Source organism: Ascidiella aspersa, chromosome 5 (genome assembly GCF_963924565.1).
Source record: "Ascidiella aspersa chromosome 5, kaAscAspe10.2, whole genome shotgun sequence".
NCBI classification, from domain to species: Eukaryota; Metazoa; Chordata; class Ascidiacea; order Phlebobranchia; family Ascidiidae; genus Ascidiella; species Ascidiella aspersa.
Genome location: NC_139451.1, coordinates 6,077,723 through 6,104,297, shown reverse-complemented (window position 1 = coordinate 6,104,297; position 26,575 = coordinate 6,077,723). Strand labels below are relative to the sequence as shown.

General features: G+C 33.6%; 1 protein-coding gene across 1 annotated transcript; it reads left to right on the top strand.

Moving 5' to 3' along the window:
• Positions 1-26,057, top strand: LOC146141627 (nuclear factor NF-kappa-B p105 subunit-like). Its single transcript, XM_083389405.1, has 29 exons — positions 1-1,047; positions 1,470-1,613; positions 2,239-2,387; positions 3,172-3,308; positions 3,698-3,856; positions 5,077-5,181; positions 7,137-7,297; positions 8,107-8,179; positions 9,015-9,095; positions 9,641-9,834; positions 11,133-11,177; positions 11,326-11,385; positions 12,459-12,536; positions 12,731-13,030; positions 13,264-13,336; positions 13,635-13,777; positions 14,438-14,536; positions 14,799-14,844; positions 15,239-15,396; positions 16,222-16,261; positions 17,609-17,771; positions 18,597-18,762; positions 19,698-19,857; positions 20,477-20,652; positions 21,674-21,859; positions 22,755-22,827; positions 23,555-23,724; positions 24,476-24,592; positions 25,142-26,057. The coding sequence occupies exons 1-29, from the start codon at positions 1,000-1,002 to the stop codon at positions 25,199-25,201; spliced, it is 3,564 nt and encodes a 1,187-aa protein (XP_083245531.1). The 5' UTR covers positions 1-999; the 3' UTR covers positions 25,202-26,057.
• Positions 26,058-26,575: the final 518 nt, after the last annotated feature.

Below are 26,575 nucleotides of genomic sequence, written 5' to 3'. Positions count from 1 at the left end.
AGAGTCTGAAGGTATGCATTTTATAAAAGTTGTACAAGTACGGATTTAGATTAGGCAGCATTTAGTGCGTTGTTAGAACGTTGAAGAAAATTTGGCAATTTTAATATAATTATTTGATGTTTAGTAGTCAAAACTTCCCCAATATGTACGATCTTTAGAAAATAAAACATAATTGGTAAAGGAAATCCCTTGTTCAACCAAACGTGAATCTCAAGCAGCCAAAATTTGCTGCTTCAGGTAAAAAATGCGTCCTGAAAGAGCTCTCGGTTATTTAGTTTTCTTGGGTTTTTCCGCCGAGCTAAAAATACACGCGGTCACGTGATTGCTCTCGACCAATCAGAAGCTGGTACTAGGCGCTGGGGAATGCCCATGGTGAGGCACCGCCATATCTTTCCCAAAACAGTTCCCCATTTGGTGAATGTCTGCGATCTGAAGTTGTGTAACTTGTTTTCATCTTTCTTAAAACGTTAGTTAGGATAAAAACCTTATGTCTTACGTAGTTTAAGTTGCGGTATACTTTTGTCGGTTGGTTTTTGCGTGAAAATTCGGCCGCGTTTTTGACCAGACTGACTCTAACAAGAAATGTAAACAGCCATTGTGAAATCGCTTGGTAGTTTGGTGTAATTTTTTGTAGTTATTGTATAGGTATTAAAGGTAAAAGTAAGTGTTTTACTTTTACAATTTTGTTATATTATTTTTTGCTATATTTATTATAAGGTGTTCATCATTTGCTATGCTATAATATTAGATTTATTCACACGATTTTCCGCCTTTGTTAAAATTGCGCAATTCGGATATCAGACTTTTTCAGATGTCAGAGTTTTTCAGCTAGTTGATATGCAATAGTTTGTTTAACGTATAAAAGCTTGAAACCTCACAGAAGTTTAAGTTTTTTTTTATAAAATTAACTTATTATGTTACTTTTTTTATCTGGTAGTGACAATATTTATTTGAAGCTATATCTGACTTTTTATACTTGATTAATCTTGTCGACACAAAATGAGCATACAAGCGTACAATTCTGGGGGAAACATCTACCCTGACAAAGTAAGAAGTTATATTTGGCAAAAATATTTAAAAGAACAATTCTAATGTTATTTTAAGATATGTTATGGTGGCAAGTTTAATTTGATTTTTTGCGCACTACAACCTCCGCCATTATCTTAAGATTTATTTAAAGCATTCACAAAATGCTTCCTACGTATGTTTGGACTTTAAACCCATTCTACATCTAACTACAGCATCCAGCCATTATCTTAAGATTTATTTAAAACCCTCACAAAATTCTACCCACTTCTGTATGGGCTTTGATATTCGTTATGTCTTACTACCACTTACAGCCATAATGCTCCGAAGCATTTTGTATATTGTTATTTCAGTAAAAAGTTTTGATCATATAACAAGTCTTCTTTTTTATTAAAATTGGTTTTTGTTTGTTTAAAAAAAGGGTTTTCTGCTTTATTTTACAGAATGGAGGAGAACCTTTCTTAGAAATCATTGAAAACCCCAAATCAAGGGGTTTTCGGTTCCGCTACACTTGTGAGGGGCCTTCACATGGGGGAATACCTGGTGGAAGTAGCGACAAAAATAAGAAAACCTTCCCAGCTGTCCGAGTATGAAGACATTTTTAAAATTATACAAATTTAAAAAAAAATTTTTTGCAAGTCAAAGTGCATTTTTAAAAACGTTTAACGCATATACATTTATTTTATGTTTTTCTCTATACCGCCTTTTTAAAGAAAAACGTCAACTAGACCTTTGCTATCAGAGTTTTTGTGAATGTTTTTCATTTTTTCAATAAATAAAACCGTATTTTGAAAAATAAACCTTGTCTACTTAAGATTACACCTACATAATTATGTTTATCTTGAATAACGATTTTCTGTGTTTTCAACCCTTTAATTTCAGTTTCTTTTAAAACTGTAGTTTAGCGCGTTAAAAGAAGTGTTATTTTCTCCATCGACTATGCTAATCTAATTCTGGAAATAAGAGGGTAAATTTATCAAAAAGTTGTAGAGATCCATCTTATCACACCATAAAGGTGTATTACAGAATTTGTCGCCGAATAATAAATCAAGACTTTCACTTTAAGAAAGCAAACCAATTTTAACATACTTGTCAATCAACATTTGTGCGGAGCTTGTATTTGCATTGGCGAGCGGGCGAGTGCATAATAATTTCAACCCTGAAATCGCTAAATTTTTGTAATTTATTTTTTCAAATTGATTTTTGTGTTAGATATGCAATTACCAAGGCTATGCAAGGATTGTTGTCCAACTCGTGACAAACGAAGAAAACCCGAGACTTCACCCTCATTCGTTGGTGGGAAAACAATGCCAGAATGGAATTTGTACCGTCCAGTGCGGACCCAAAGACATGACTGCAACGTAATCATATTTATTATTTTTTGAAGCAACCCTAAATTGTAAAATAGGGTGGGGTTTGAAAAGCTTATTTCATCATTAGGTTTTAAATAATTGTATATTCATATTATTGTGTTTACTAATTTTAAAAGTGATTCTGGTCATTTTGCTCAAAGTGCAGTTAAGAAACTAGAAGGAGATGTTTGACAAAATTGTTTTGTAAATCTTTACAAGTGTCTTTAAATCAAATAACATACTAGCATATTTTATTTATCATCTACTACTTGTCAATTACAGTTTCCTTCATTTTTAAGTGACAACTCTTTTATGTGAATCTCTTATACGTGCCTAATCCGTTACTAGTCCATTTTAAGTAACGGTTTTGCTGATTTAAAACTTTTTTTAAGAGTTTTTTGTGCTTTACTTGTTTAGGCTGGATTTCAGCTGCATATTTCACAATACGTGCACATTTCAATGCTTGTATCAATTTAAGTATGTGGCTCGCAAAGTTTTTTGTTTTCGTGTTGCGGCCATTGCACCATTTTAAGTTCACATTAGACAGATACATCTATGTATAACAATTAGGGAGTTTATTTTTTTGACCTGAAATGATTGACAAAATCCGACTTTTTTGTCAAGTCAAAAAATTATTACCCTAATAATAAGTGAATAACTATTACCTAATGTTAAATGTTAGAAATGAAAAACGATGTTTCATGTCTGCCAGACTATTTTTATTTTTATACATCTTTCTTACTATAACTAAACATTTATCTGGTCGTAACATTTTTGTCAAATTCTCAAAAAGATTTCCAAACCTTGGCATTCAACATGTGACAAAAAAGAACGTGGCAACAATCTTGGAGGAGCGATATGTTGCTGCCGAGATGCAACTCAGTTCAATCAATGACGGATTTCCTCAAGAAGTGCAGAGAAATATTAAAGGTATTAAATTGAACAAAAAAGTTAAATTCTTCGACGTGGAATTATTTTGTCCCAGGGTGAAGTTTTTGATTATTTTTTAATGAACGCATAATTTTTTCTTTTATTTGATCACTCAATTATACTATATATCAGTCTTATTTTAAAGAAATATCTTTCTTGTTTTTTTCAAGTAAATAACCTAACACAATCCCTAAATGCTTGATTTTTTAATTTAAAATGGGAACTGTATTAAAACCAAAAAAACTTCGGATTTTTTAATCTAAACTACCTTGGTTAAATATTAGAAGACTAAAAAACAATAATAAATATTTATTCAAAAAAAATTCACTCCCTAGCCCCAATTCTAACCGTTTAAATCCCAGAATAAAATATTTCCCAACATTTTTCAGAGGAAGATCGCAAAAGAATTGCCTCGAAGGCTCAAAGTGAAGCAAAATCCATCGATCTGGCAGTTGTACGACTCATGTTCATTGCGTACCTGCCTGACAGCAACGGGGCTTTCACCATTATGCTGAAACCAGTCATTTCTGACGCTATTTACGACAGCAGTAAGCAACACCATAACATACCTTATCGCTTTTAATTTGTTGTTGTTTATTTTATCCTTTTTTTTAAGTGCACTGAAAATGACATTAGTATGTTTTAAAGAAGTGTTGAACTTTGCCGTTTTTTTAACTGATTTTAAAAAGCAAAACAATCACAGTATAAAAATCAAAATTAAAAAATATGCCTTAAAATTATTTAGTTTTCAATTGCGCTCCGTAAATAAATTACCAGAGAAAATTATATCTTTTTTAAATATAAAAAAACTAAAAACATAAAAGTCTATACTAAGCATTACAAAGTAAATAAGTACTCAGTCTTGTTTGAGCAAGCTAAATAATTTTTCGTCGGTTTCAATATTTATTAGGCAGTAGTCGAAACATGTAATGAATTTTTCTTCCATCCTAACATTTTAGATATGTTGTTTATTATTGCAAACTAATTTTTACAATCAAGTTGGTCTGTAATCTATGTAGTCCTGTTTATCCAGGTGCAGTTGTATAAGTTAAATTCATGAACATGACCAACACTGTAAACACCAACAAAAGTTTACTATGAATAATTTTGCTAAACTCACGTTTGTTGCGTTAGAGGCTCCAACATATATATTCATATATAAATATTTTGTAATGTAACGGGTACTAATACTTTAAGGTATTAATTTACTTATTGATAAATATTATTTATACAACCCTATGTTTTTGCAAAAGTCTCAGTATGGTCTTTAAATTTTTTTTAATTGTGTTAACATGGCATTTATACTGTTTTGTTTTGAAACTGTATTAAAAACAATCATCAAGCTGTCCGATTTTAGGTCTTTGAACCAGGACTGCCGAGTCGTTTAAAAATAACCGGACTCCCACTCTGGCCAAAACAAGCTAAGTTTGACTCCGGCTAAATGTGGTATTTCGTCGAGTTACGAGTCTGGATTTTACTCTACATCCTGTATTTCGCCTATTTACGTAACTAAAATCAAGTGGATATTAAGCAATCCAATCATAAGGGTGTCATGTAATTCGTCCATCCACACCTGGTTGAAAAATATTCTACAGCATTTCAATACATCTTACAATTTTACAACTTTGGGCCTTATCGGTTTTGAAAATTTTTCGGCCTTATCGATTTTGTGCGCGAGTCCAAACTACACAGTCCTGATTTGTACAGCTACAAATTGTCTTTGAATTTTTTTCAAAAAATTGTATGGCAACCCTGCATCCTATTATAGAGGCACCAAATGCAGCTACTCTCAAGATCTGTCGAATGGACTGCAATGCTGGAAGTGCCAGCGGCGGAGATGAGGTCTATCTGCTCTGCGATAAAGTACAGAAAGGTTAGATTTTACAGTTTAAAGTACAGACCTTCTCAGAGGTAGAATAAATATCAAAGCCCATAAAAAAGTAGGTAACATTTTGTAAATGTTTCAAACATTTGTTAGGACAATGGCTGGAGGTTGTAGTAAAACATAGTAAAAATATCAAAGACCATACAGGAGTAGGAATCACTTTAAACGTTTGGAATAATTCTTTATTCAAAACATGCGAAACGTTCAAAATGCAACCTACTTTCTGTAAAGTTGACTTTAAGTTTTATTAATAACTTAATTCAATAATTCACCAAATTAAATAATTTGAAAAACACACACATATTGTATAATTTGAAAAATAAGAATAATTTAAAATAATAGAAACAGATGCTCTTTAGGGCAACATTGCTGGTAATAAACCTATAAACAAATCAGTGACCAAATTAAAATGTGTTTATTTTTTTGGAAAAATCGCCAAAAATTAAATTAATTGATACCACAATTGATTGGTAGTTTATATTGTTGTTATATTTTAAATATGATTTACTCGCAAGGCTATGCTGTATAGATTATGCTGTATAGATTAAAATAGACGCTGATAAAGGTAAGTAATTGACGTAGGAAAGGAGAGACTAGCGTCAGTGAAAATGGAATTTCCCATAGTCTCACTTCCAGCCACACATACTTTTGCCTGGATTATATTTCCAGTCTGTTAAGCAATCTGTTTACTTTACTGCAGGGGTTCATAAACCATGGTCTGTGGACCTTTGGGGAACATAGAATAGTATTGCTAAAATCGTAGTTTATTATTTTGAAAAATGAAATGCATAAACAAGGCTTTCGGCTCCTTTTCCTTAAGTGTATTTATTTTAATATGATGTCACCTGTTAATGAATAAAAAGATAAAATTGACAGCAATAGTTGTAACATGTTTTTATGATTTTTTTACTATGATTGTTGAACAATATTAAAGTCCTAATCAGTGTGCAGGAACTTTATAATAACACAATGAATTACTCAAATTTATTATCTAAAATATCTTAAGAAAAGAATACATACAAAACGATATTATTAAAACATAAACAGCACCTGTGTAAGTTAAAGCATCTTTCCAACCTAGTAGGCCTAATACAAAATGATGTAAGGAAAACTACAATGTCAAGGCACTGTTTGTTCAGTGACCTTTCACCTAAAGTTACAGAATGCTAACACCACAACTAAATTGGTCATAGAATACTTATATTAAAATAGTGAAATCAGGTGGCTCTGTATAAAGACAAATTGTATTTGATTCTCGACAAGCTTTCGCACAACCGTGCTTCATCAGGTCAAAGTTGTCGAGAATCAAATACAATTTGACTTCATACAGTGCCACCTGATTTCTCTATTTAGAATTAGACTAATACGGCCATATACAAAGATTATATTAAAATGTGCAAGATGAACAAACAGGACTTAGGTATTAGTCACAGCATATCCGTCAGCTTGTGACTTATGTAACTAGTTCCCAGTGTTGAGCAATTGCATTTTGTGTAATTGTTTAAAAAAACTTCTTAAATTTAAAAAAAAACACTACCTACTTTTGTATGGGCATTGGGCAATGATATTCGTTCTATGTCTAACTGAAACCTCCAGTCATTATCTTAAGATTTATTCCAAACATTCAAAATGCCACCTATTTCTGTATGAGCTTTGATATTCATTGTACGTCTAGCTAAAACCTCCAACCATTATGTTAAGATTTATGCGAAACTTTCACAAAACGCTCTCTACTTTTGTATGGGCTTTGTTATTCATTTAATGTCTACAACCTCCAACCGTTTTCTCAAGTTATATATTTGAAACGTTCACAAAATGCTTCCTACTTCTGTATGGGCTTCTTTTGATATTTATTCTATGTCTAAGCAAAACCTGCAAACCATTATGCTCCTAAATTACCTTCTCAAAACTTATCCAATCTAACACAATGCTAACATCCCCAGATGACATCCAAGTTCGTTTCTTTGAGGAAGACATCCACGGTCAAGAAGTATGGGAAGGTTACGGCAATTTTTGCCCGACAGACGTTCACCGTCAGTTCGCAATTGTGTTCAGGACACCTGCCTACAAGGACCAGAATGTAACGCAGCCTGTTAACGTACAGGTTAGTTGCTTAAACTTTTATTAAGTAGAGAATACAGATCAAGAGATTGGATATTATTAGTTGTGTACCTTGGCCTAAAGTTCAAAATATTGTGAACTAGGTAGCAATGTTAAAATACATAGGGTTTAATTTTTCCCTTATACAACATGCTTTATATCGTCAAAGTAAAAATAAAAGCAATAAAACAAATACAAAGTTAAAAAAGTAAAAGCTTGATAATCAAATTTATATAACCCTGCATTTTTTGTGTTTTTTTATTACCAATGAGGAAATGCCAAAATGGCATGTATTCTAAATGAACGCAAATATTAAGAATCTTTGAATCTGGAAAAGACTTTGAATTAATTTGTGCAATAAAGTCTTTGTTAAACACAATGTTACAACAAAAGTCTTGGAATAGTCTTTGGCAAAGACTTTGAATTTATTTTATGTGAAGCTTGTGTGATTAAGTGCGGGTACAAAAAAATTCCCTATTTTTAATCGTGTTGACCATGTCTTTTATTCTGTTTTGTTCAAATATATTAAAAAAGGTCAAGTGGTTCAATTTTAGGTCTTTGAAAGGCTATAAACTTTTGTGTGGTCTTTAAATGTCCTTACATAAAACTGTGTGGCAACTCTGTACAATAAATTTTATAACATCTAATATAAGGGTATTTAAACACTAATTTTATTCTAATACCATTTGTTATCTTGCTTTATGCATACACTTTAAAAATGACAGTGATACCTAAAAAATATTGGACAGGTCTTACCCAAAACTGTGGTATAAAGTGTTCAGTGCTTTACGATTGTTAAAACTTTTTGTTCAGGTTCAACTTAAAAGACGCTCTGACCAAGAGGTTTCTGATTCGCGTCCATTCACCTTTCTTCCAAACAAAACTGGTAAAAATTTCTTTATAGTGATTTTCTACTTTCCAGTGTATAAAAACTTTTTTAAATAGAATCAAAAATCAAGATCTTAAAAAAGTCCCAAACAAGTCATTTTTAATAAGTAGCAAGTTTAGTCACAGTCCAAGTTATTAGTTAATAGTTATGCAAGTTAGTTTCAAGTCACAACATTGGCTTAAAAACACTTTGTGTGATTTTCTAATTTCCAATTCCAAAATCATTTTTAAAGTAGAATAAAAAAATCAGCATTATCTTAATGAATACGTTTCATTAATCAATGGTCTCATTATAAAAAAAACAAGTATGTATCGAAGTGTCTTCAATAGGATGATGTTGATTTACTTGACTTATTTGCCTTTCATGTTCATTTAAAGCAGTGGTTCTCAACCTGTGGTACGCGTACCACTAGTGGTACGCGAAGTCATTTTGGGTGGTACGCTATACGCATTATATGTTTTTAAGTAAAATTACAGTTTTACCAAAAGGTTAAGCATTTTTTTTATTGTAATAAACTATACATTCATTATAATGATTCTACAGTTAAATATTTTATGCTTCTTTAACCATAGGAACTATTATCTTTCCAGAACATCTATGCAAATTTCTTTTATGACATCATAGTAAAACAACAAACAATCACAAAACTTGATTACCAGTATCTTGCAAGTTATCTAATCCACCCTGTTAATAATCCTATATACATTTTGAGTAAAGTTGAATTTTTCGACAATTTGTTGGTACGCAACAAGATTATAAAAGCTCGAGGTGGTACGCAGTGCAAAAAGGTTGAGAACCACTGATTTAAAGGATAAAAAACGTTTTTATGTAGATTTGGAAATGATCGAGAGAAAACGGCGAAAAATGATGCCAGACTTTCTCGACCATATCGGGGGCAATGGAAATGGAAAAGGTAGGTTTAAATAATTGCAAGTAATCCAAGTTTCTGTTATAAATTAATAGAGATTTCCCAAAATATCTGTATGGGCCGATACTTTGACCGACATTTTAGTACAAAAATGTGATATAGTTATAACAAATTTGGGATTGACATCATGCCAAGTAAATATGGAAAATAAGAGTTTAATAAATATAGCTTTATAAACTGAAATCCCATTTTGGCATTTCAATTAATTCAAATTTTCACGATAAATGTCATTAATCTAAATGTCTAAATAAATTCAGGGAGAAGGCACAAAGGCGTTATTATTTTTTATTTTTTAAATTATTTATCAACATTTCAATTAGGGTTTCATGGACCCCCTAAAGTTTTCAATTAACCCCCAAGGGCTCTGCAGATCCCAGTTTAACAACCCCGGCTTAAATTAGTTATTAGAAAAAAAATGATAAAAAACTTTATTCATTATAAAAAATGAGAAATTCTAAAAAGAACAAAATGTCAAAATAGTTTTGACTATTTTTGTTTTACAAAAGTTTTATTTATTTATTTTATCCCAGGCTACCCATTCAGCGGTGGTGTTCTGACTTCTATGAACATGAACTTCCAAAACAACTCAAATGGAACCGGCGGAAACGGTGGAAACGGTTCCGATAGCAAGGTCAGGGAGGCCAGAAGGCCACCCCCTAAAATTGAGAACCCTCAAAAAGGCCCAATCGACCCTGCTACCCTCTTTGGAATAAAGCAGGAACCAGTAAGAAATATATGTTTTTTGTATTTTTTATATTGATTTTTAAGTTTCTATTTTGTTTGGATTTAGATGTTCTAGTTTTAGTTTAATCAGATGATTTTTAGACTGTTTAGTAAAAATTGACAATTTTTTTTTTAATTTTTAGAAATATATTATGTGTTTTCGTATAAAATGGGCATCATGCCTATGCTATTCCTATTAATCTCTTTTGATACAGCAAAATAAATAGATATCCTATGATTAGAAAGATTCTTTCTTTTACATTTTATTGTCTGCGGGAGATTTGTTATACTTAAAGCGTTTTTTTTTAGGTTAACTACAAACAGTAAAAGGGTAAAATTATTGGAAGGAAATCTGAACATTTATTTATTTAATAGGCATTGGTATATTTCAGTGCTTTGTATTATGAAAAAAACAACATAATTTGCTATGAAGATAAATTTTATTACCAGTTTTTGTTCCATTTTATTTGCTATGGGAGACTTTTTTTTTCAAAGTCCCTGATTGCTAGCATTTAAGTATTCTATTAATTAAATAAGCCAGATTTTCTTTAATTCTCAAAATGTTTAACATTGTTCAGTAGGCAGCTGAAAAATTGCCAAAAAATAATTGTGTTGACTGTTATGACAATAGGGAATATCATCTAATGACATAACAGTCATTGTACACACAAGGCAAAATCACAAAAAGAAAAAAAAAAAAAAAAAAAGAGTATTTAATTGTTGTCCAGCCCTGGCCTAAAAATTTCCCCAAATTTCTTTACAGATTCAATGAATAGCATCTCATTTAAAATAACCTTGTATAAAACTTGGGCCGGAGATTTTTATGATTCATGTAGTCATGGCTATTGTTTTAAAATTGCACGCAGCTACTGAATGTGATGTGAATTGACTAATACATTGTAATTGATCATTTACGGTCTACTTTATCCCAAGTCTACTTTTAAAGGAAGCAAAAGAATTTACAAGGATATTTTAATATGAAGGAAATTTTTGTTGCTTCTAATTATTTATTTTACTTTAAAATGGGCAAAAAAATATGCTTTACATGTGATACGTAAAAAAATGTTCGCCTTTTTAAAAAATAGTGTTCCACGTACCACTATAACCTCCTACCTTTGTTTAAAACCAAATGTTCCAGTTAATGAAGACTAAACAAAAAATATTTTCGGTAAAAATTCATAAAAACCTGAAAAACGCTTTTACAATGTATTTTTACACCTGTTTCTTTTACATACATTTCCAGCCTAAACACTGAAACCAGGTTATAAAATCAAACTCTAAATATGTTTTTTATTTTAGGGTAGCCCAGTTGCCATGTTCAACAACCACGGATCTCCAAAATCGGTAAGAACTAAATCTGCATTTTTTATATAAATTTTTATATTTTTTTTAAATGTTTTATATTTATACCAATATATATACCGTGCTTTATATTTTTTACAACTTTGATTTGTCATTTAGGCTGTAATAAGAAAACAATGTTTTATTTCAGGCGATGTCACCAGGTTCATCGATGAGTGAAACAAGCTCCCCGCCTTCTGTTGCATCTGCCGTAAGAAAGAGTTGCTTTTCTTGCTTGTGGATGATTAGGCTTTTGAGAAATTAAAACTCTGAATGTTAAGATCTAGCAAGCATTGACATCATGGTTGTTTTCTTGACTTGTTCCCCTCTCGCATGACCGGTCGTCGTCAGTTCAAGCCTCACCAAAAGTTTTCTTTTTACAAATAGTCAGAAATATATAGGGTTAGCTACTGATATCCAAACATTGTTTTTTTTTGTACAGCAGAATTTTTTTTTTTTTGCAAAAGTTTTACAAATAATTCAAAATATACATGGTTATTCCTACTGATATTCAAATTGCTTTTTTTTAAACCTAGTATTTTTTTATAGTTTAACAAAAGTTTTACAAATAATCACAAATAAGAGTAAAATACTACAACAAATAAGCATCGTTAAAGGGCTCTGTTATGAAACTGGCATCTGACGACTGGGTTTTTCCCAAATAATTGTTCCTAGCCTAATGTTTGGGAAACTCCTGTGATGCTTGATTGATTTTCAACCATTGCTCGTCTCAACGCAAGACTTTTTGTGCTTGTTTTGTGATAATTTCTTCACAGCAACTGGCTGATGCATTTCAACTTGACCTTAAAAAATCGAAATAAACCCAACAGTTGTTGGCAGACTAAACAAAACTCAACATATAAGGAATCTTTTGCATTGTATTTAAAACAAGTTTATATTACATTTTAAACTGCATAGCACAAAATTTTGCCCATACAGAAATAGGCAGCTTTTCTATGTTTAAACAGGGGTAGTTAGTGCACATTAATAAAAAAGTGACATTTATCTAGTCCATGTACCCCCAAAGGGGTCCATAGACTCAAGTTTAAGAACCCCTGCGTTAGGGTGATATGCTGTCAATCAAAGTGTATTTATTTATAGCAAGAAATTCCTCAACCTAGCTCAATAAGTTCTAACCTTGTTTATACTCTCTTACTGAACCTTATTTCTTAAAATTGTAATTGTTTTTTAGAAAAATTGAAAAAAAAATTTTTTCTTTTTTTTATCATTTTTTTCTAAAACGTACCTCCTAAGCTTGTTTTATTTACTGAATGCACACTTCAGGACGAAGAACAATTCATGCCGGGAACCAGAGTTCCGATGCCGAAAAATGCCAAACGATCCACAACCAGAATCCCACAGGTAACAAATTTCAAATCCAGAAGTTTTTAAACTCTTTCAAAGTTAGATAGACTTATCTCATTTAAATATTATTTAGGACAATATTTTTAACAGCTCTATTCAATCGTAGTTTTGGGTAAACAAGGTAAAACAAACAATACTTTTTGTAAAAAATTTTGTAAAAAAATTGTAAAAAAAAAAAATTTTTGTTTTAGATCCAATTTTCACCAGTTACATTTGCTCCTCACAACTCCTACAATCAACAACAACGACAACAGCAAATCTTCACACAACAACAGCAGTACAGCAACATGCAGACAGTCACAACACAACAACAGCAGCAATTCGTACAGCAACCAAACTTCAGTCCCCAGCAAGCGAGCATGTCACCCCAGAGCGTGACCATGTCACCCACCAATTACTCCGTTCCTGTTGACGATGAATTCGGCGACCTTGTGCCTTTTGTCGACCAAAACCAAAACCCAGTTCAGATGCAATCGCCCGAACAATCTTTGGTGAGACGCCGCGTGTAATTTAAATTGATTAAGTCACTTTTTTTCAAGTATTTTGGACAAAACGGCTTAGATTGAGTATTTTTGCCAAATGACTTTGACTTAAAAAAGCAGTCCTATTTGCATACTTTTACCAGTCACAAAAAAACTACTAGAATTGTAGCTTGTATACCGCTGTTTTTTTAAGTGTTTTTTTTTTATTTTAAATTTTTTTTTTAATTTATTCTTTATTTCAGGAAACTATCAACCGAGCTGATATTCTTGGCCAGGCTTTTCAACAATCACAACTAAATTATGGTGCTGGTCCAGGTAACCTTTTGAAAATATTCGCATACAATATGCAAAGTGCTATGATAATAAAACACTCCCAAATACAATTGCATTATGATGGGTTTTTGTCATAATTTTTTCTATTTTTTTGAAAGAGTTTTAATTAAATATCGTTTATGTAAAACATAATTACTTTTAAAATTAACAAGTTTAGCATTTTTTTGGTGTACGTAAACAGCCCAGAACTCTTGTGTTTGTTTGTTTTTTAACAGAATTTTGTCGGTTTTGGGATAGACGTAGCCGTACTAACTACGCGTTTTTTTTTCTTGTGTTTCAGGAAGCGGAAGTTTGGACATGGCTGGCTTCCACGATCCTTTGATGCCCGACAACCTGTACGAGTTATCCGATCTTCAGTTGTTAAATGGTCAATTCATGGACGACAGCTTCTTCAACATTGAATCCGATGCTGGATTGGAAGAGGTAATATTTATATTACAAGTCTTGAAAAAATTAAATAGTAAATTTCAATGTTGTAATGTAATCTTTTATTATAAATGTATGTATTTTGCCTGCTAGGACAATTATCAATAGCTATAATTATCCTATCTTTGTAAATGGCCCTATTTGTCCAATTCTAGGTAGTGTAATCATGTTGCCATATATGAAGACAAATTGTATTAAAATATTGGCAAGCTTTTTAAATGCATTTCTACTTTGTCCTGATGAAGCACGGTTGTGCGAAAGCTTGTGGAGAATAAATATAATTTGTCTTTATTTTGTGCCACCTGGCTACCCTATAATTATCCTGTTTGAAATATATTAGCATTCTTAAAGTAAAGGCAAGATTTTTTCTTAATGATAATGTTAAATCACTAAATGCATTTGTCATCAGGGCTGCCTTTAAAAGGCTTACGAAAACATCCGGTGTACTATAGAATGTTTATCGTTATCCTTTGCCAGTAAGACTCTAAAAAGTTTTGATCACATAACACACAACACATTGTGTATATGAACGTTGGGGGTCGTGAGTTCGAACCTCGGGGGGGGGGGGCACACGCACACACGCCCCCTAGTATTGTGTTTGATTTGACGAACTTAGTCCAATCTTAGTCGTTGTAGCAATATTCTTTATCTACTTAGGGACAGCCTCCTGCGAGAGAGAACAGTAACTCAGGTGATTTCGGAGCTGCGATGAAATACGAAGAAGGATCACTTGAAGATGAAGTGGATGGACCTCCGGTAAATGCATATTTAGTATTTGTTCCAACAATAGACGCTAACTTTTTTTGTTATTGAAGTAGTGCTCAAAATTTGTAATTCAGTGCAGCGATTTCTGTCTCAAAAGTAAAAGAGAAAAAATAATATAGGTTAACAAAATAAAGTAACTAAACTTTTTGAATTTAAAGCAATTTTTTTTTTAAGAATTTTAGGTTTTGTAGCTATAGTTATTTTGTGTGTTAATAATAACGTTTAATAAACTTTGAAATGTTTTTTGTTTCAGCCTTCTGTGTCGAACAACAGTCCTTCAACACAATCTGTGCCAGCACGTAAGTTACAACTTTTTAGATTATAAAAGGATCTTTTTAGGTCAATATAATGTAGCAAATTTTTCAAACCGACATTTTAAAACCAGAACCCCAAACCCCTAAAATTGTCAGTAAGTTTCTGCGATTTATACTTTTTCCATAAATCTCAAGACAAAAACGGTCTAAAACAAAACCAAACCAAACCAAAAAATAATATCAACAAAATGTTATTCTCGGCCGATATAATACAAAACGCCCAATAATCGTAACACTAATAAAATATTGTAGCTTAAACGAAACTTCAAGAGAAAAAATTGAAATAAACTAGGCTTAGAAAACAAAATTAAAGCACTCAATATAGTCCAAACCTAAAAACAGCCCCAATATTTAATAAATTTACGATTTTTTTCGTTAGATGGCGACGTCGAGTCTGACGCTGCCGCCGCGGTCTCCCCCCTGACCCACAGGTTCGGGAACCTCGGCCTAGGGGAGCCAAGCGTTCCTGCGCACAAGAAGAGGGGAAGTCCCGTGCAGAGCAAGGCCCCGCAGAGAAACCTCAATGAGATCGCACAGGTCAGTTTGCTAAGTGACGTTGAAAGCAGTGTTGTTGGCAAGTTATTTTGATGTGATTTAGGTCCAACTCAAGTCATTTATGAAAAAACTTAAGTCCAAGTCAAGAATTTTCAAATAAATAACGAGTGAAGGCCAGGCCCAAGTCATTAGTTACCCAAACTAAGTCCCAGTCAATTCATTATTAAAGCAAGTCATTTCCAATTGAAATCAAAATAAAACGATAAACCTTTAAAATGGTTAAAACTCGTCCGAATTGAAGGAATACAGGTCAGTTTGCTAAGTGATGTTAAAATCAGTGTTGTTGGCAAGTTATTTTGATGTGACTTGAGTCCCAGTCAAGTCATTTGTAAAATAACTTAAGTGCAAGTCAAGTATTTAAAAAAAAAAGTCAATCCCGCCCCAAGTAAGTACCGGTATTAGAGGAAGTCATCTCAAAGTGATATCAAAATAAAACTACAATAAAAAAAACTTCGAACGATCCAATTTGTAGGTTTTCAATAACCTACAAATTTACTTTATAAAGCCATTTAAATGCCAATAAGTCAGCAAACAATGGTGTAAATTAGCTACTTCGATAAAAAAAATGCAACAAATTATAGAAAAACAGTAAATGAATACGCCAATACTAATAGCCAGGCTTAAACTGTTGTAATAATTAATTACAATAGGTTTTATCAAGATCGTTCTAAAGTTTTTATATTCATTGCTTAGTTTGAAAAGCAAATATTTATAGCTGTTATTTGACTAAACATATACTATTTGTTTTTGTCAAAGTCACGTTCATTTTACGTTTGTCTGAAGCAAGCTTGCATTTATTTCCTATAGGAGAAACAGAAGAAAGCTATAGCAGCCCAAGTCAAGCCAGGTAAGCCATTTATTAAACGTATTGATTTAACCCTAATCGAGCCCTTACCAAAGATCAAACTAATCTTATGGTGTAAACTACGTTATTAACAACGATTTGTTAAGGTGTTAACCATGACATTTCTTCTGCTAATATTATATTGGAAAATACGTCAAGAGATTCAATTTTAGGCGTTTGTAACCAATAAAAAAGAAAAAAAAAAAAATTTTTATTGAATATCTTATTTCATAACAATGTGTAACAAACAGGGCTGCGGAATCCAAATTAGGCGAAAAATTTGACCCCGAATCCAACTCCAGCCAAATGTTCGATTCCGTTGAGTCTCTATTTCGGTTCGGACTCCGTCTGTATGTTCCCAATTTACGTAACTAAGTTAAGACGGATGTTTAGTAATCCCCTTATAAGAGTCATGTAATTAATTCACCCATTCAGTACATGGTTGAAATAGTCAATCAGATGCTTATCCACTTTTTTTTACAATTTACAATGTTAGGCCTTTTCTATTGCGAAATTTGGCACTGCGCTTTCGCACGTTGGACTCGGGACTCCGGTAGTCTTACAAAGTATTACTCAAGTCCCAAATCCGAGTCCATCAAATAATCTGTCCCTGTCGAGTCCCGAATTCGACTCCGGTCGCCGCAAACGGTTAATAAGTTTATTTTACACTAGAAAAGCGATATTTATCCATTGACAAGTTGTCTGCTGGAGCGAATTCGATATTAAAGCCTTTCCATATACTAAAAAGTTCTTCCGGTTTATGCTTTATCCTACAATTGTGCTACCTATCCAGGATTCCTTTATCAGGGTTTGTTAAATACGACGGAAATCTCAGAATCTGGCATTCCCTTATTAGGGCAGGATAGGTATCCGAAACGTCGGATAAAACCGATACTAGGGATGGGCTGTATTCAGTGAAAGAGCCTTTTGCAGAAAATACAAGTACCAAAGAGCCTTAAAATTATTTCAATACAAAACCGGTAAATTATGCAAGGCCAGCTACAATAATAACAGAATTGTAATATAACAAAACGGTAACAATCAACACAATAATAACGGTAATAGCAAAATAACACGCACAATATTTATTTATCTCTTCGGACTCTATGTCTAGTGTTACGTCATAAACGAAATGCTGGTCTAAATAAAGAAAAGAAAAGAGAGAAACGTTTATAAACGGTACTCTTGGTAACCTTTACAATTTTTTTGAAATTTTACCATTTAACTAGAAGAGCCACAAAAAACATGCCGGAGAGCCGCATGTGGCTCGCGAGCCGCAGTTTGCCCACCCCTGGTATATACGATACCTGGTAGCAACAGCATATTTCTTAAACCCTTTCCCATGTTCAGCAGTTGTACAAGTTGCCGTCCAACAACGCACAACACCCCAAATTCCTTCGATCTACCAACGAATGTCGCAAGCGCTCCAGGATTTCTCTGTGTCTGGCGACGTTCGCATGCTGCTCATTATGCAGAGAAAGCTAGCGGTTGTGTGCGATGACAAAGGGGACACGTAAGTACTAAGCAGGCATGGCCAAGTAGAATATTCTAGTCTTTTTAGTTTAATGAATTAGAGCAAAATGCGGCTAATTCTAATTCTAGGTTTGTAAATTGTTTTTTTTTTGTTGTTTTGTTCAAATTTAGTTCTAATCTAATTTGGATTTTACTAAAAATGCTATTTTGAACAACGGCTTTTTTATTCTCTTAGTTAAAACCAAGAATTTGAATTAAAACCCGATAAGTATGTAATTTTTACAGTGTGAAAAGCGGCATAAAAAATAGCACACACCTATTATTTGTCATTCACATTCTTATTATAATAATTCGCGATTTGAATGAAATTGATTGTGAATAATTCAACGTAGTTCTAGTTCAAACCTAGTTTAAATTTTGGTTTTCAAAAATTCTTTAATTATAATTATGATCGAATTTAAGATGACTAAAATGATTTAATTTTTAAAGCTCCAAATCTAGTTAAACAAGTCTACACGTAAGAAGTTGTTTAAAAACAACTTTCAAAATAGTAGAATTACGAAAAAAATAATTTACGAAAATTATATTAACATAATAAAGCAACACCTGCAAAAAAATAAAAGGACAAAACTTCAACAACTGAAAAAATGACCAAAATCAAAAAATAACAAAAGACAAAAATGTCAAAAATGATCAAAAAAATGAAATGGTTAGAATTTAAAAAACAAAAAACACCAAAAATATCAAACTTTAAATTATTAAACTAAAAGATAAATTACCCTGAAACTATAACTTTATTCTCCCAGTGATAATATCCCCAAACACATTTATCCTCCTGGTGATAAGTTCTCCTATTGTTCCACAGGCTCCTCCACCTCGCTGTGATCCACGACCAGTTGGAGGTCCTCTCCCACCTCCTGGATGTGATCGGGACTCTTGACAACAAGGATGACATCCTGAACAAGAGGAATAATCAACTGCAAACTCCTCTGCATATTGCCGCCATGTCCGACAACATTGAAGCGGTTATCGTAAGTTTATTAAAACGTTTATTAAGAATTTTAACTGATTTTTTAAATGTTTTAGGGTTGCCACAAAGTCTTAAAAAATCCTTGAATTTATCTGTTAGACAACATTGAAGCGGTTATCGTAAGTTTATTACAACGTTTTAGTCATAATTTTAACAGATTTTTTTTTATATATTGGGGTGGCCACAAAGTCGTAACATTTTTTTGAATTTATCTGTTCAAGCAGCATTGAAGCGATTGTCGTAAGTTGATTAAGACAGAGACACACGATAAGACCTACATCAAGGCAATAAAATCTATAAAGCAGAATAGTCTATATTACCATAGTATTAAGGCCAACGACACAATAAATCCAAATTCGCAGTATGATCCACGACATGGATCTAAATCGTCTGAATAGGACCTAAACCTGTCGAAATAATGCCTGAATTCATCTAAATAATGCCTAAATGGCCAAAATAACGCTTTAAATGGTAAGAAGGGGCTATGGCACAATCGGGGGCCATGGGTCATCGGCCGTTTTGTTGACGACGTTTGGACGCCGTTAGGGCGCCGCTGATTTGGCACCGGATTTTTCCCCCTGTTTGGGGTAAGTGATGGGCAATTGGGTGTGGTTAGAAATTGGGTTAGGGTTAAAATTATATTAAGGGAATTCGTGATGTACTTAGGGGTAGGATTTGAGGTTGATTAAGGTTATATAGGCCTGATTCTGCACATTTAGGTCCTATTCCGACGGGTTTAGGTCTTATTACTATAGGTTTAGGTCTTATTTCAATTTATACGGTATTACAACTTATAGGTATTAGTCCTATTGCGGTCTTATTTTGAACTGAGTTTTATTCCGATGTTGATGTTCTTATCGGTCATTTTCCCTGGAGTCCGTTGAGAAATTACTTTTATACCCAAACAAACCGACAATTTCCATTTTTCACCCACAGGACCTTCTCAAGTTCGGGGCCGACCCTCTGGTTGCCGATAGCAACGGCAATACCGTGCTCCACATCGCCAGTCGTCATGGCAACGCTGACGTCATCAGTCGCGTGTTCAAGTCGCGGCGCATGAGGTTGCTGAAGAAGGCAGACACACAGAACCATGCCGGTACAAAAAATACAAAAATGTTTACATCGGCGTACTTTTTCTTCAATCGCAAGCCCAACAAAATTCCCCGTAATCCCAAAATATATTTTCACCCACAAACGTCATTTTCAACCTAAAAATCCGAGACACTTTGACTGGTGGTTTTTATGATGTTCACGATAAGCACCTTAAAGGTAAAATATCCAACTGGGATGTTCGATAAACTGATCGTTGATCTGATTTTAAAATACAGATGTTATCCCCATCGTAATGTTGAACTGTCTTGTGAATTGACTTTGCTCTTGCTATTCAAAATACCCAATACACACAGTAACTTTTTTGTTACAAAAAAATTCCTTCCTTTTAGTTAGTTTGACATCCTAAAAGCCCAAATACCGACAGTAACTTTTTTTGGTAAAATAATAATCATATATTTAAATATTTTTTCTGGCTTTTTCGGTTACTTTGAAATTGCAAAAGCACAAATCATCGCAATAACTTTTTTGGTAAAAAAAGTTAAATTAAAAAAAATTCTAAAAAAGTTTTTTTTTGAAACAAATGTTATCGCCATTGTAATGTGTATCTATAGCGCTGCATCAACATCGGGCTATATTTTTTTCAATTCTTAACCTCTTCACAGGCCTGGGGTGCTTCCACCTTGCTACAAAGGCGAAGACGAACGCCCGCAAATGCATGTACTTGTTGAGGGACCAGCACTTCGACGTCGACTTGCCCGACACTAAAAGTGGAAGGACCGCCTTGCATTACGCCGTCGAGACCAACTCGCTGGTCGTAGCTGGCTGTCTCATCACCGAGGTGAGTTTATACCGGATAAAGTGATATTTAAAACTTGTATTTTAATTTTTAAATTCATTGCTTTTGAAAAAATTCACTAATATTTTATTTAAACCTTTATTAACATCTAAACCTTTAGTCTTACTGCATTTATTAACATCCATCCGCAAATGGCGTTGAACTGATTCAAGGGCTATAGGCAAAAACTCGAGCAAGTTTCGTATTCTAGTTTTTTTAAAAGGAACATTTTTTAGTTGTTTATTAGTGAGCTTGATTAAAAGTAAAGTTATATTTTTAGGACACATGTTTTACCCATTGTAATGTGTCTTCATGTATCCCTAAAACTGGTTCACGTCCCCCGCGGGGACCTATAGACCCCAGTTAAATAACCCCTGATATGGGGTTTTGCAAGCACTTTTAAAGGTTCAAAAACTTTGTTGGTAACTCTGATTTATTACAAAAAAAAGGTTTGAAATTGAGTTTAAAGTGGCAAACAGTTGTCGTACTCCGTAGTGCATACCGAGGTAAGGTAATACCGGATAACAAATTTTTTTAAATTTGAAAAAAAAAATGCGATCAGTTGTGTATTACTATATACAGTTCTTAATTTAGGTAATTAGGTTTTAATGCTCCAGCAAGACATGGAAATATTTTGATCTGAAAATTCGAAGATTTTTATGACACTTTTGCCAAGATTTGGAAATAGTGAAAAATTTTCAAACTTGGAACCTTAAAAAATTCGTTTACCAAAATTTAATGAGGTTATTAAATTGGGAAACCATCAGTTTATTTTCTGCATATCTAATAACTTGCGACTTTTAACTAAAAACCTAAACATTAAAAAATATTTATTTCTCTTTTTCTTGAAGTTTAAGATTATGGATTCATTTTTTACGAAAGCAAAAATTTCCTTTTTTCCACTTGTTTTTATGTAAAATGATAATATTTTTTCTTTTAAGTATATCAATAGAACATTGCATAAAAACATTTTTCTTCAAAATTTAAACCAAAACAACCCAACAATCGGCCATTGTCTTTCCAGTGTGACGCAAACATCGACGCAGCTACGTACGAGGGCTACACAGCGCTCCACCTAGCGGCGTCCCTTGGTTGTGTAGAGGTCACGACCCTTCTGTTGGCCTGTGGGGCGAATCCTGACGCAAGCACGACTCCACCTGATAATCAAGACATCGGAGAGAAACCTATAGACCTGGCCTCCACCGATACCGTAAGTTCAAGTAATATCATGAAGTACTTCAGTTTGGTATGAGATACACACAACTTCATCACCTCTGAGCCTGTATCAGTTAGTAGAGCGGGGTCTCGGTATGACTGGAGGTCGTGAGATCGGACTGGGCCCGATCAATTATCTTACATTTCAGGCATTCCCAGTGTTACGTGTTTACCAACACTTAAACACAAATTAATTAATTGCCATAAGCCAAATCTTAGAGTTCATATTAATACCCAGCCTACTTTTTGGCCAACGGGGGAAGAAAAAGTCACTACACATTCACCACTTACGTTACATTGCTTCCTTTATTCTATTTTAGTTAAAAATAACGATATTGTAAGTTCAAGTAACATCATGAAATACTTTAGTATAAAAGATACACACACTTTCGTCCGTCGGAGCCTATGTAGCTCAATTGATAGAGCGAGGGTCTAGGTATGACCGGAGGGTCGTAAGTTCGAATCTTACCACAGGCTAGTTTTACACTAGATTTAACAGAAATGCAGTAGGCACCGGCTTAATGGTTATTTATCGACTCACTCCCCTCTGAGCCTGTGTAGCTCAGTTGGTAGAGCGACGGCCCCCGTTTGGCCGAGGTTGCGAGTACTAACCTCACCATAAGCTAGTTTTACGAACAGGATGCAGTAAGCATTGGCATATGGTTGTTACTCTTCCCGCCCCCCTCTGAGCCTGTGTAGCTCAGTTGGTAGAACGACAACCCCGGTTTGGCCGGAGGTCGTGAGTTCGAACCTCACCACAGGCTAGATTTTTTAAGGCTCGCCTTGGTACAACACATTTCATTGATTGAGTGACCACTGACCACATCTTAATTGCTTTGATCGAAATTACACGGTGGAAAGAAATCTCACCTCCTGTTCAATTTTTTTAGATCAAGGACTTGCTTCAAGGCAACGGAACTAATGTGAGCATCGATTATGAGAGCGAAGCAATTAATGAGGATGGTAAGTATTTTTGGGACAACCAAGACCCAATAGAAATAATACAGGGTTGCCACAATTTTTTTGAATCTTTAATTGTATTTATATTTTTATATGTATTGAAAAGTCTTTGATAAACCCTATGTGTGACTTTAAATTGTGTTGATCATGGCATTTAACTGCCTGAAAATGTCATACTAATGCTAGGAGGGTTTGGCTATCTCCATAGGAAAACAACATATCTGACAAGTAAAAAAATATCCTGAATAACCGAGAAAAAAAGCTAAAAATCAGTGTTATGGTTTACGTCCACTTAAGTCAATGATTTCAGACTTGGACTAAGACATTGTGTCATATACCTTGGGTTTAAAAATTTTCTGTTTTCATTGAGTATTTTTTAACTAAATTGGGTTATTTAGGTCATTTTTTTAACGTAATACTATTAGCTTGCTATTTGTTGCGTTTTATTTTTATTTTTCGGTCTAGTTATTGCTAATGGTTAGTGGTTACCAAATTTTATGGTATAACATTTGCTTTCAAATCTATGACTTGACTTGAAGTTAATCTGCTTTAATTATGACTTGGGTAACTGATCACTTAGACTAACTTGATTTTTTGCAAAATACTCGACTCCGGACTGAATTCATCTTAAAATTCCGTGACTAGGATTTCAGTAATTTCAAAATGACTAGGAAAAAATGACTTTTTGGAGTTGTTTACAACACTGCCTAAAACACCCAATTTTTTGCAGACCTTACATCCTTGGACCCCGTTCTTCGCTTGAAGCTCTGCAAACTGTTGAACTCTTCTGCCGATGGACAGGATTGGAGAGCGCTGGCGGATCGCCTCGCTATGGAACAAAGCAAGACTGCAATCAAGGGAATCAAGGATCCCACCGACCAACTGCTCAATAAATACACTGTGAGTGCTTGTTTTACGGATTTAGGTAGATTATCTGTAAAAAAAATATTTTTTTGTTGTTTAGTTTTTTAAATTACCCTATATTGGATTTTTCTTTATTTTAAAAAGCACTTTATTTTAAAAGTTCATGTTACAAAGAATGTTTATATTGTCTCAGCGTTGTTCAGACTCACGTGCCAAATGTGGTCCTAAGAGCCGGTCCAACTATATTTTTTGCCAACTTCAATTATATGTAAACGCGACATTTTATAGTATGTTTTACATTATGCCATGGCAGTGTTATGGCATTAAGGCGATGTGTAATATTTCGCCTTAAAAACAAATCTGATTCCTCCACTGTTTTCGCACTGGTTTTACGTATTGGCCCTTCCACAGCTTTGAAAAGAGTACTTCAGGCCGCCACAAAAAAGTTTGCCGACCACTGACTTATATAATAATGACTTTGACTAGCACCTCAGTGTTGTAGAAAAAATTAAAATTAAAAAATAAATATAACAATTTGTGAAAGGTTTGCATTACTGAGGTACAACTGTGACCTAGTAATGCCAGCAAAAGCAGATAAATAACAATTTAAGACATATGGCTAGGACTTTACTTGTTTTAAATTAAAATGAGCTATTTCTTGAAAAAATAAAAACCATTTGACTTGAATTTGTTTGTTTTTTTGTTTTTTTTTGAAAAAAAAACTGCCGCAACCAATACAAACAAAAGTTTTACAACTTTTCTCTAACTACTTTATATTACTTTACAGTCGGAGCACGGTACAGTGGTGGGACTTCGCACTGCATTGATGAGCATTGGAAGACACGATGCAGTTCAGCTTCTCAACAGAGCACTCATAACACCTTGCTACAGCGTCGACAACCAGGTAAGCACTTGTTCGATTATTCAAAAAAGCGTTGCAAATAAGACGATTCAAAATAGGCCATTGCTATATCAAGTCTTCGGCAGTAAATACAAATGTCAAACTATTAAAATTAGTTTTTTGTTCTGATGCGAGCAATATTTTGCGAAACAATCGTCAGAAACGACACAAATGACGTTATCACATTTAAAAATTAGCGCAACTAAATTACTTTTGCACAAATTCATTAACTTTGACCTGTGAAGTTAATTACAATTTAAATTCAGCGATTAACAAAAGTCAATTCTCGCAAAGTTATTGTTTTATAAGTACAGTGCTGTAATGACTGTTGCAGTTAGACTTACAGCTAGCTGCTGATTTTTCTTTGAATTTTATTTTATTTTTTATTTTAAACTGGTGAAGATGACAAAGGTATTGCTGAACTGCTGTATATATATTTTTCACATTTTCTATTAACGGAAGGCAAAATTGTATACTGCGTCAATAAAACATAATTTAATAGTATTACTTATTTGGTGCCACTAAGTGACCGTGGTATGATTTGTATGCTAGGATCGCGACGACAGTGCCATTGGAAGTCTGGGTGACGTTCTTCAGCTGGAATATGCATAAAAATCACTCTTCACATAAAAAAAGAAGACCGGTGTATTGGCAAATCACCACAAGCCTTGACACAGCAAAATCTGACTTCAAACAACGGATAAGTGAAGTTTTTTCAACAAGTTTGCCTTCATTTATCAAAAACTGAGAATATATGCGCGTATGTATGACGACATAATGTAGTGAATGGCGTCGTCAGACGATTTCCACTTGAAATTGCGCGATTTGGTTTTATTTGAGTTGCAAAGAGACTGAATTATGTGACGTCATTGCCAATTTGACTTTAACGAGGCAATCGAATTGAGTTATAGCACGCGTCCACTAATCGACATCGGTCACTTCGTTTTACACCTACATTAGAGCAACAACTTTAATTAATATATCTCTCGGAAAAAAAATGCCTTAGAATGTCGCGTGGCGCTGTGTCGCGTGCAGCGGCGGTAGAAATTGTCCCGCTACGAATTTAATTGTGTTGTTTTATTTTCTACGTTTATTTCGTTTTTTTATTTCTGTATGCCGCTAGGTGGTTTCGAGAGCCGCGCAGCACGTTTTTTACTCACTTCGTCAATTGTGACGTCACTGTTCCAGAAGTTTCGTCACAACCCTTTTAGTGACGTGACAGAAATAATAATAAAAAGTTAAATCCTTAAAATTTCAATTATCTAATTATCGATTTAAAAAAAATGTAGTTTGTTTTTCTTTAATTACCGAAATTGTTACTTCGACAAAAATAACAATCTTGTTTTATTTTTTGTACGAACGATTAATGTTGAACTGTCGCCAAACTTGGCGGAATGTTGGATTTTATTGGTTCTACCCTGACCTGTATAATTTGTATATATGTCATGTAACAATAAACATTGTAGAATCAAAAAAAGTGTCAAAATTATTATGGATGCCTAAAGTTTAGTGAATTGACAGCAGCAATATCGATATACTCTTTGGTTCACTTAAATCAGTGGTTCTCAAACTTTTTTGTGCGGAACCCAAATCTGAGTTTTATGAGCATCTCACGACCCAAGCCTTCAATATCAAAAAATGTACTTTTTCTAATGCATAAAATAGAAAAAAGACACAGACAACCAGATGCAGTACACAGTTCTATGAAACAAATGATAGATTACAAACAAATGATTTATTTTATTGTGATTGGTGAAAGTGAATTTTTCCTTTATAATATCAGCGTGGCTTGTGGTGACTAAAAGCTTACACCAGTCACAGAAGCTACTGTAGTTGGCTATGGCTATAACTGGCTGCCATAAAAACGTTCATAAAACCACTTATCATGCCATAATCCAGGTTACATATTTGAAGCAACGTGAAAAGTTTATGCTGCAATAATGCAGTTATGATTGAATTAAAAATATTTGTTAAATGAAATGAAAA

Bases quoted from the DNA above. Each gene is read 5' to 3' on its own strand.
- LOC146141627 (XM_083389405.1), top strand. From the start codon at position 1,000: ATGAGCATACAAGCGTACAATTCTGGGGGAAACATCTACCCTGACAAA. The intron at 3,857-5,076 runs GTAAGCAACACC...ATCCTATTATAG, and splicing joins TGACGCTATTTACGACAGCA to AGGCACCAAATGCAGCTACT. The intron at 9,835-11,132 runs GTAAGAAATATA...TTTTTATTTTAG, and splicing joins TTGGAATAAAGCAGGAACCA to GGTAGCCCAGTTGCCATGTT.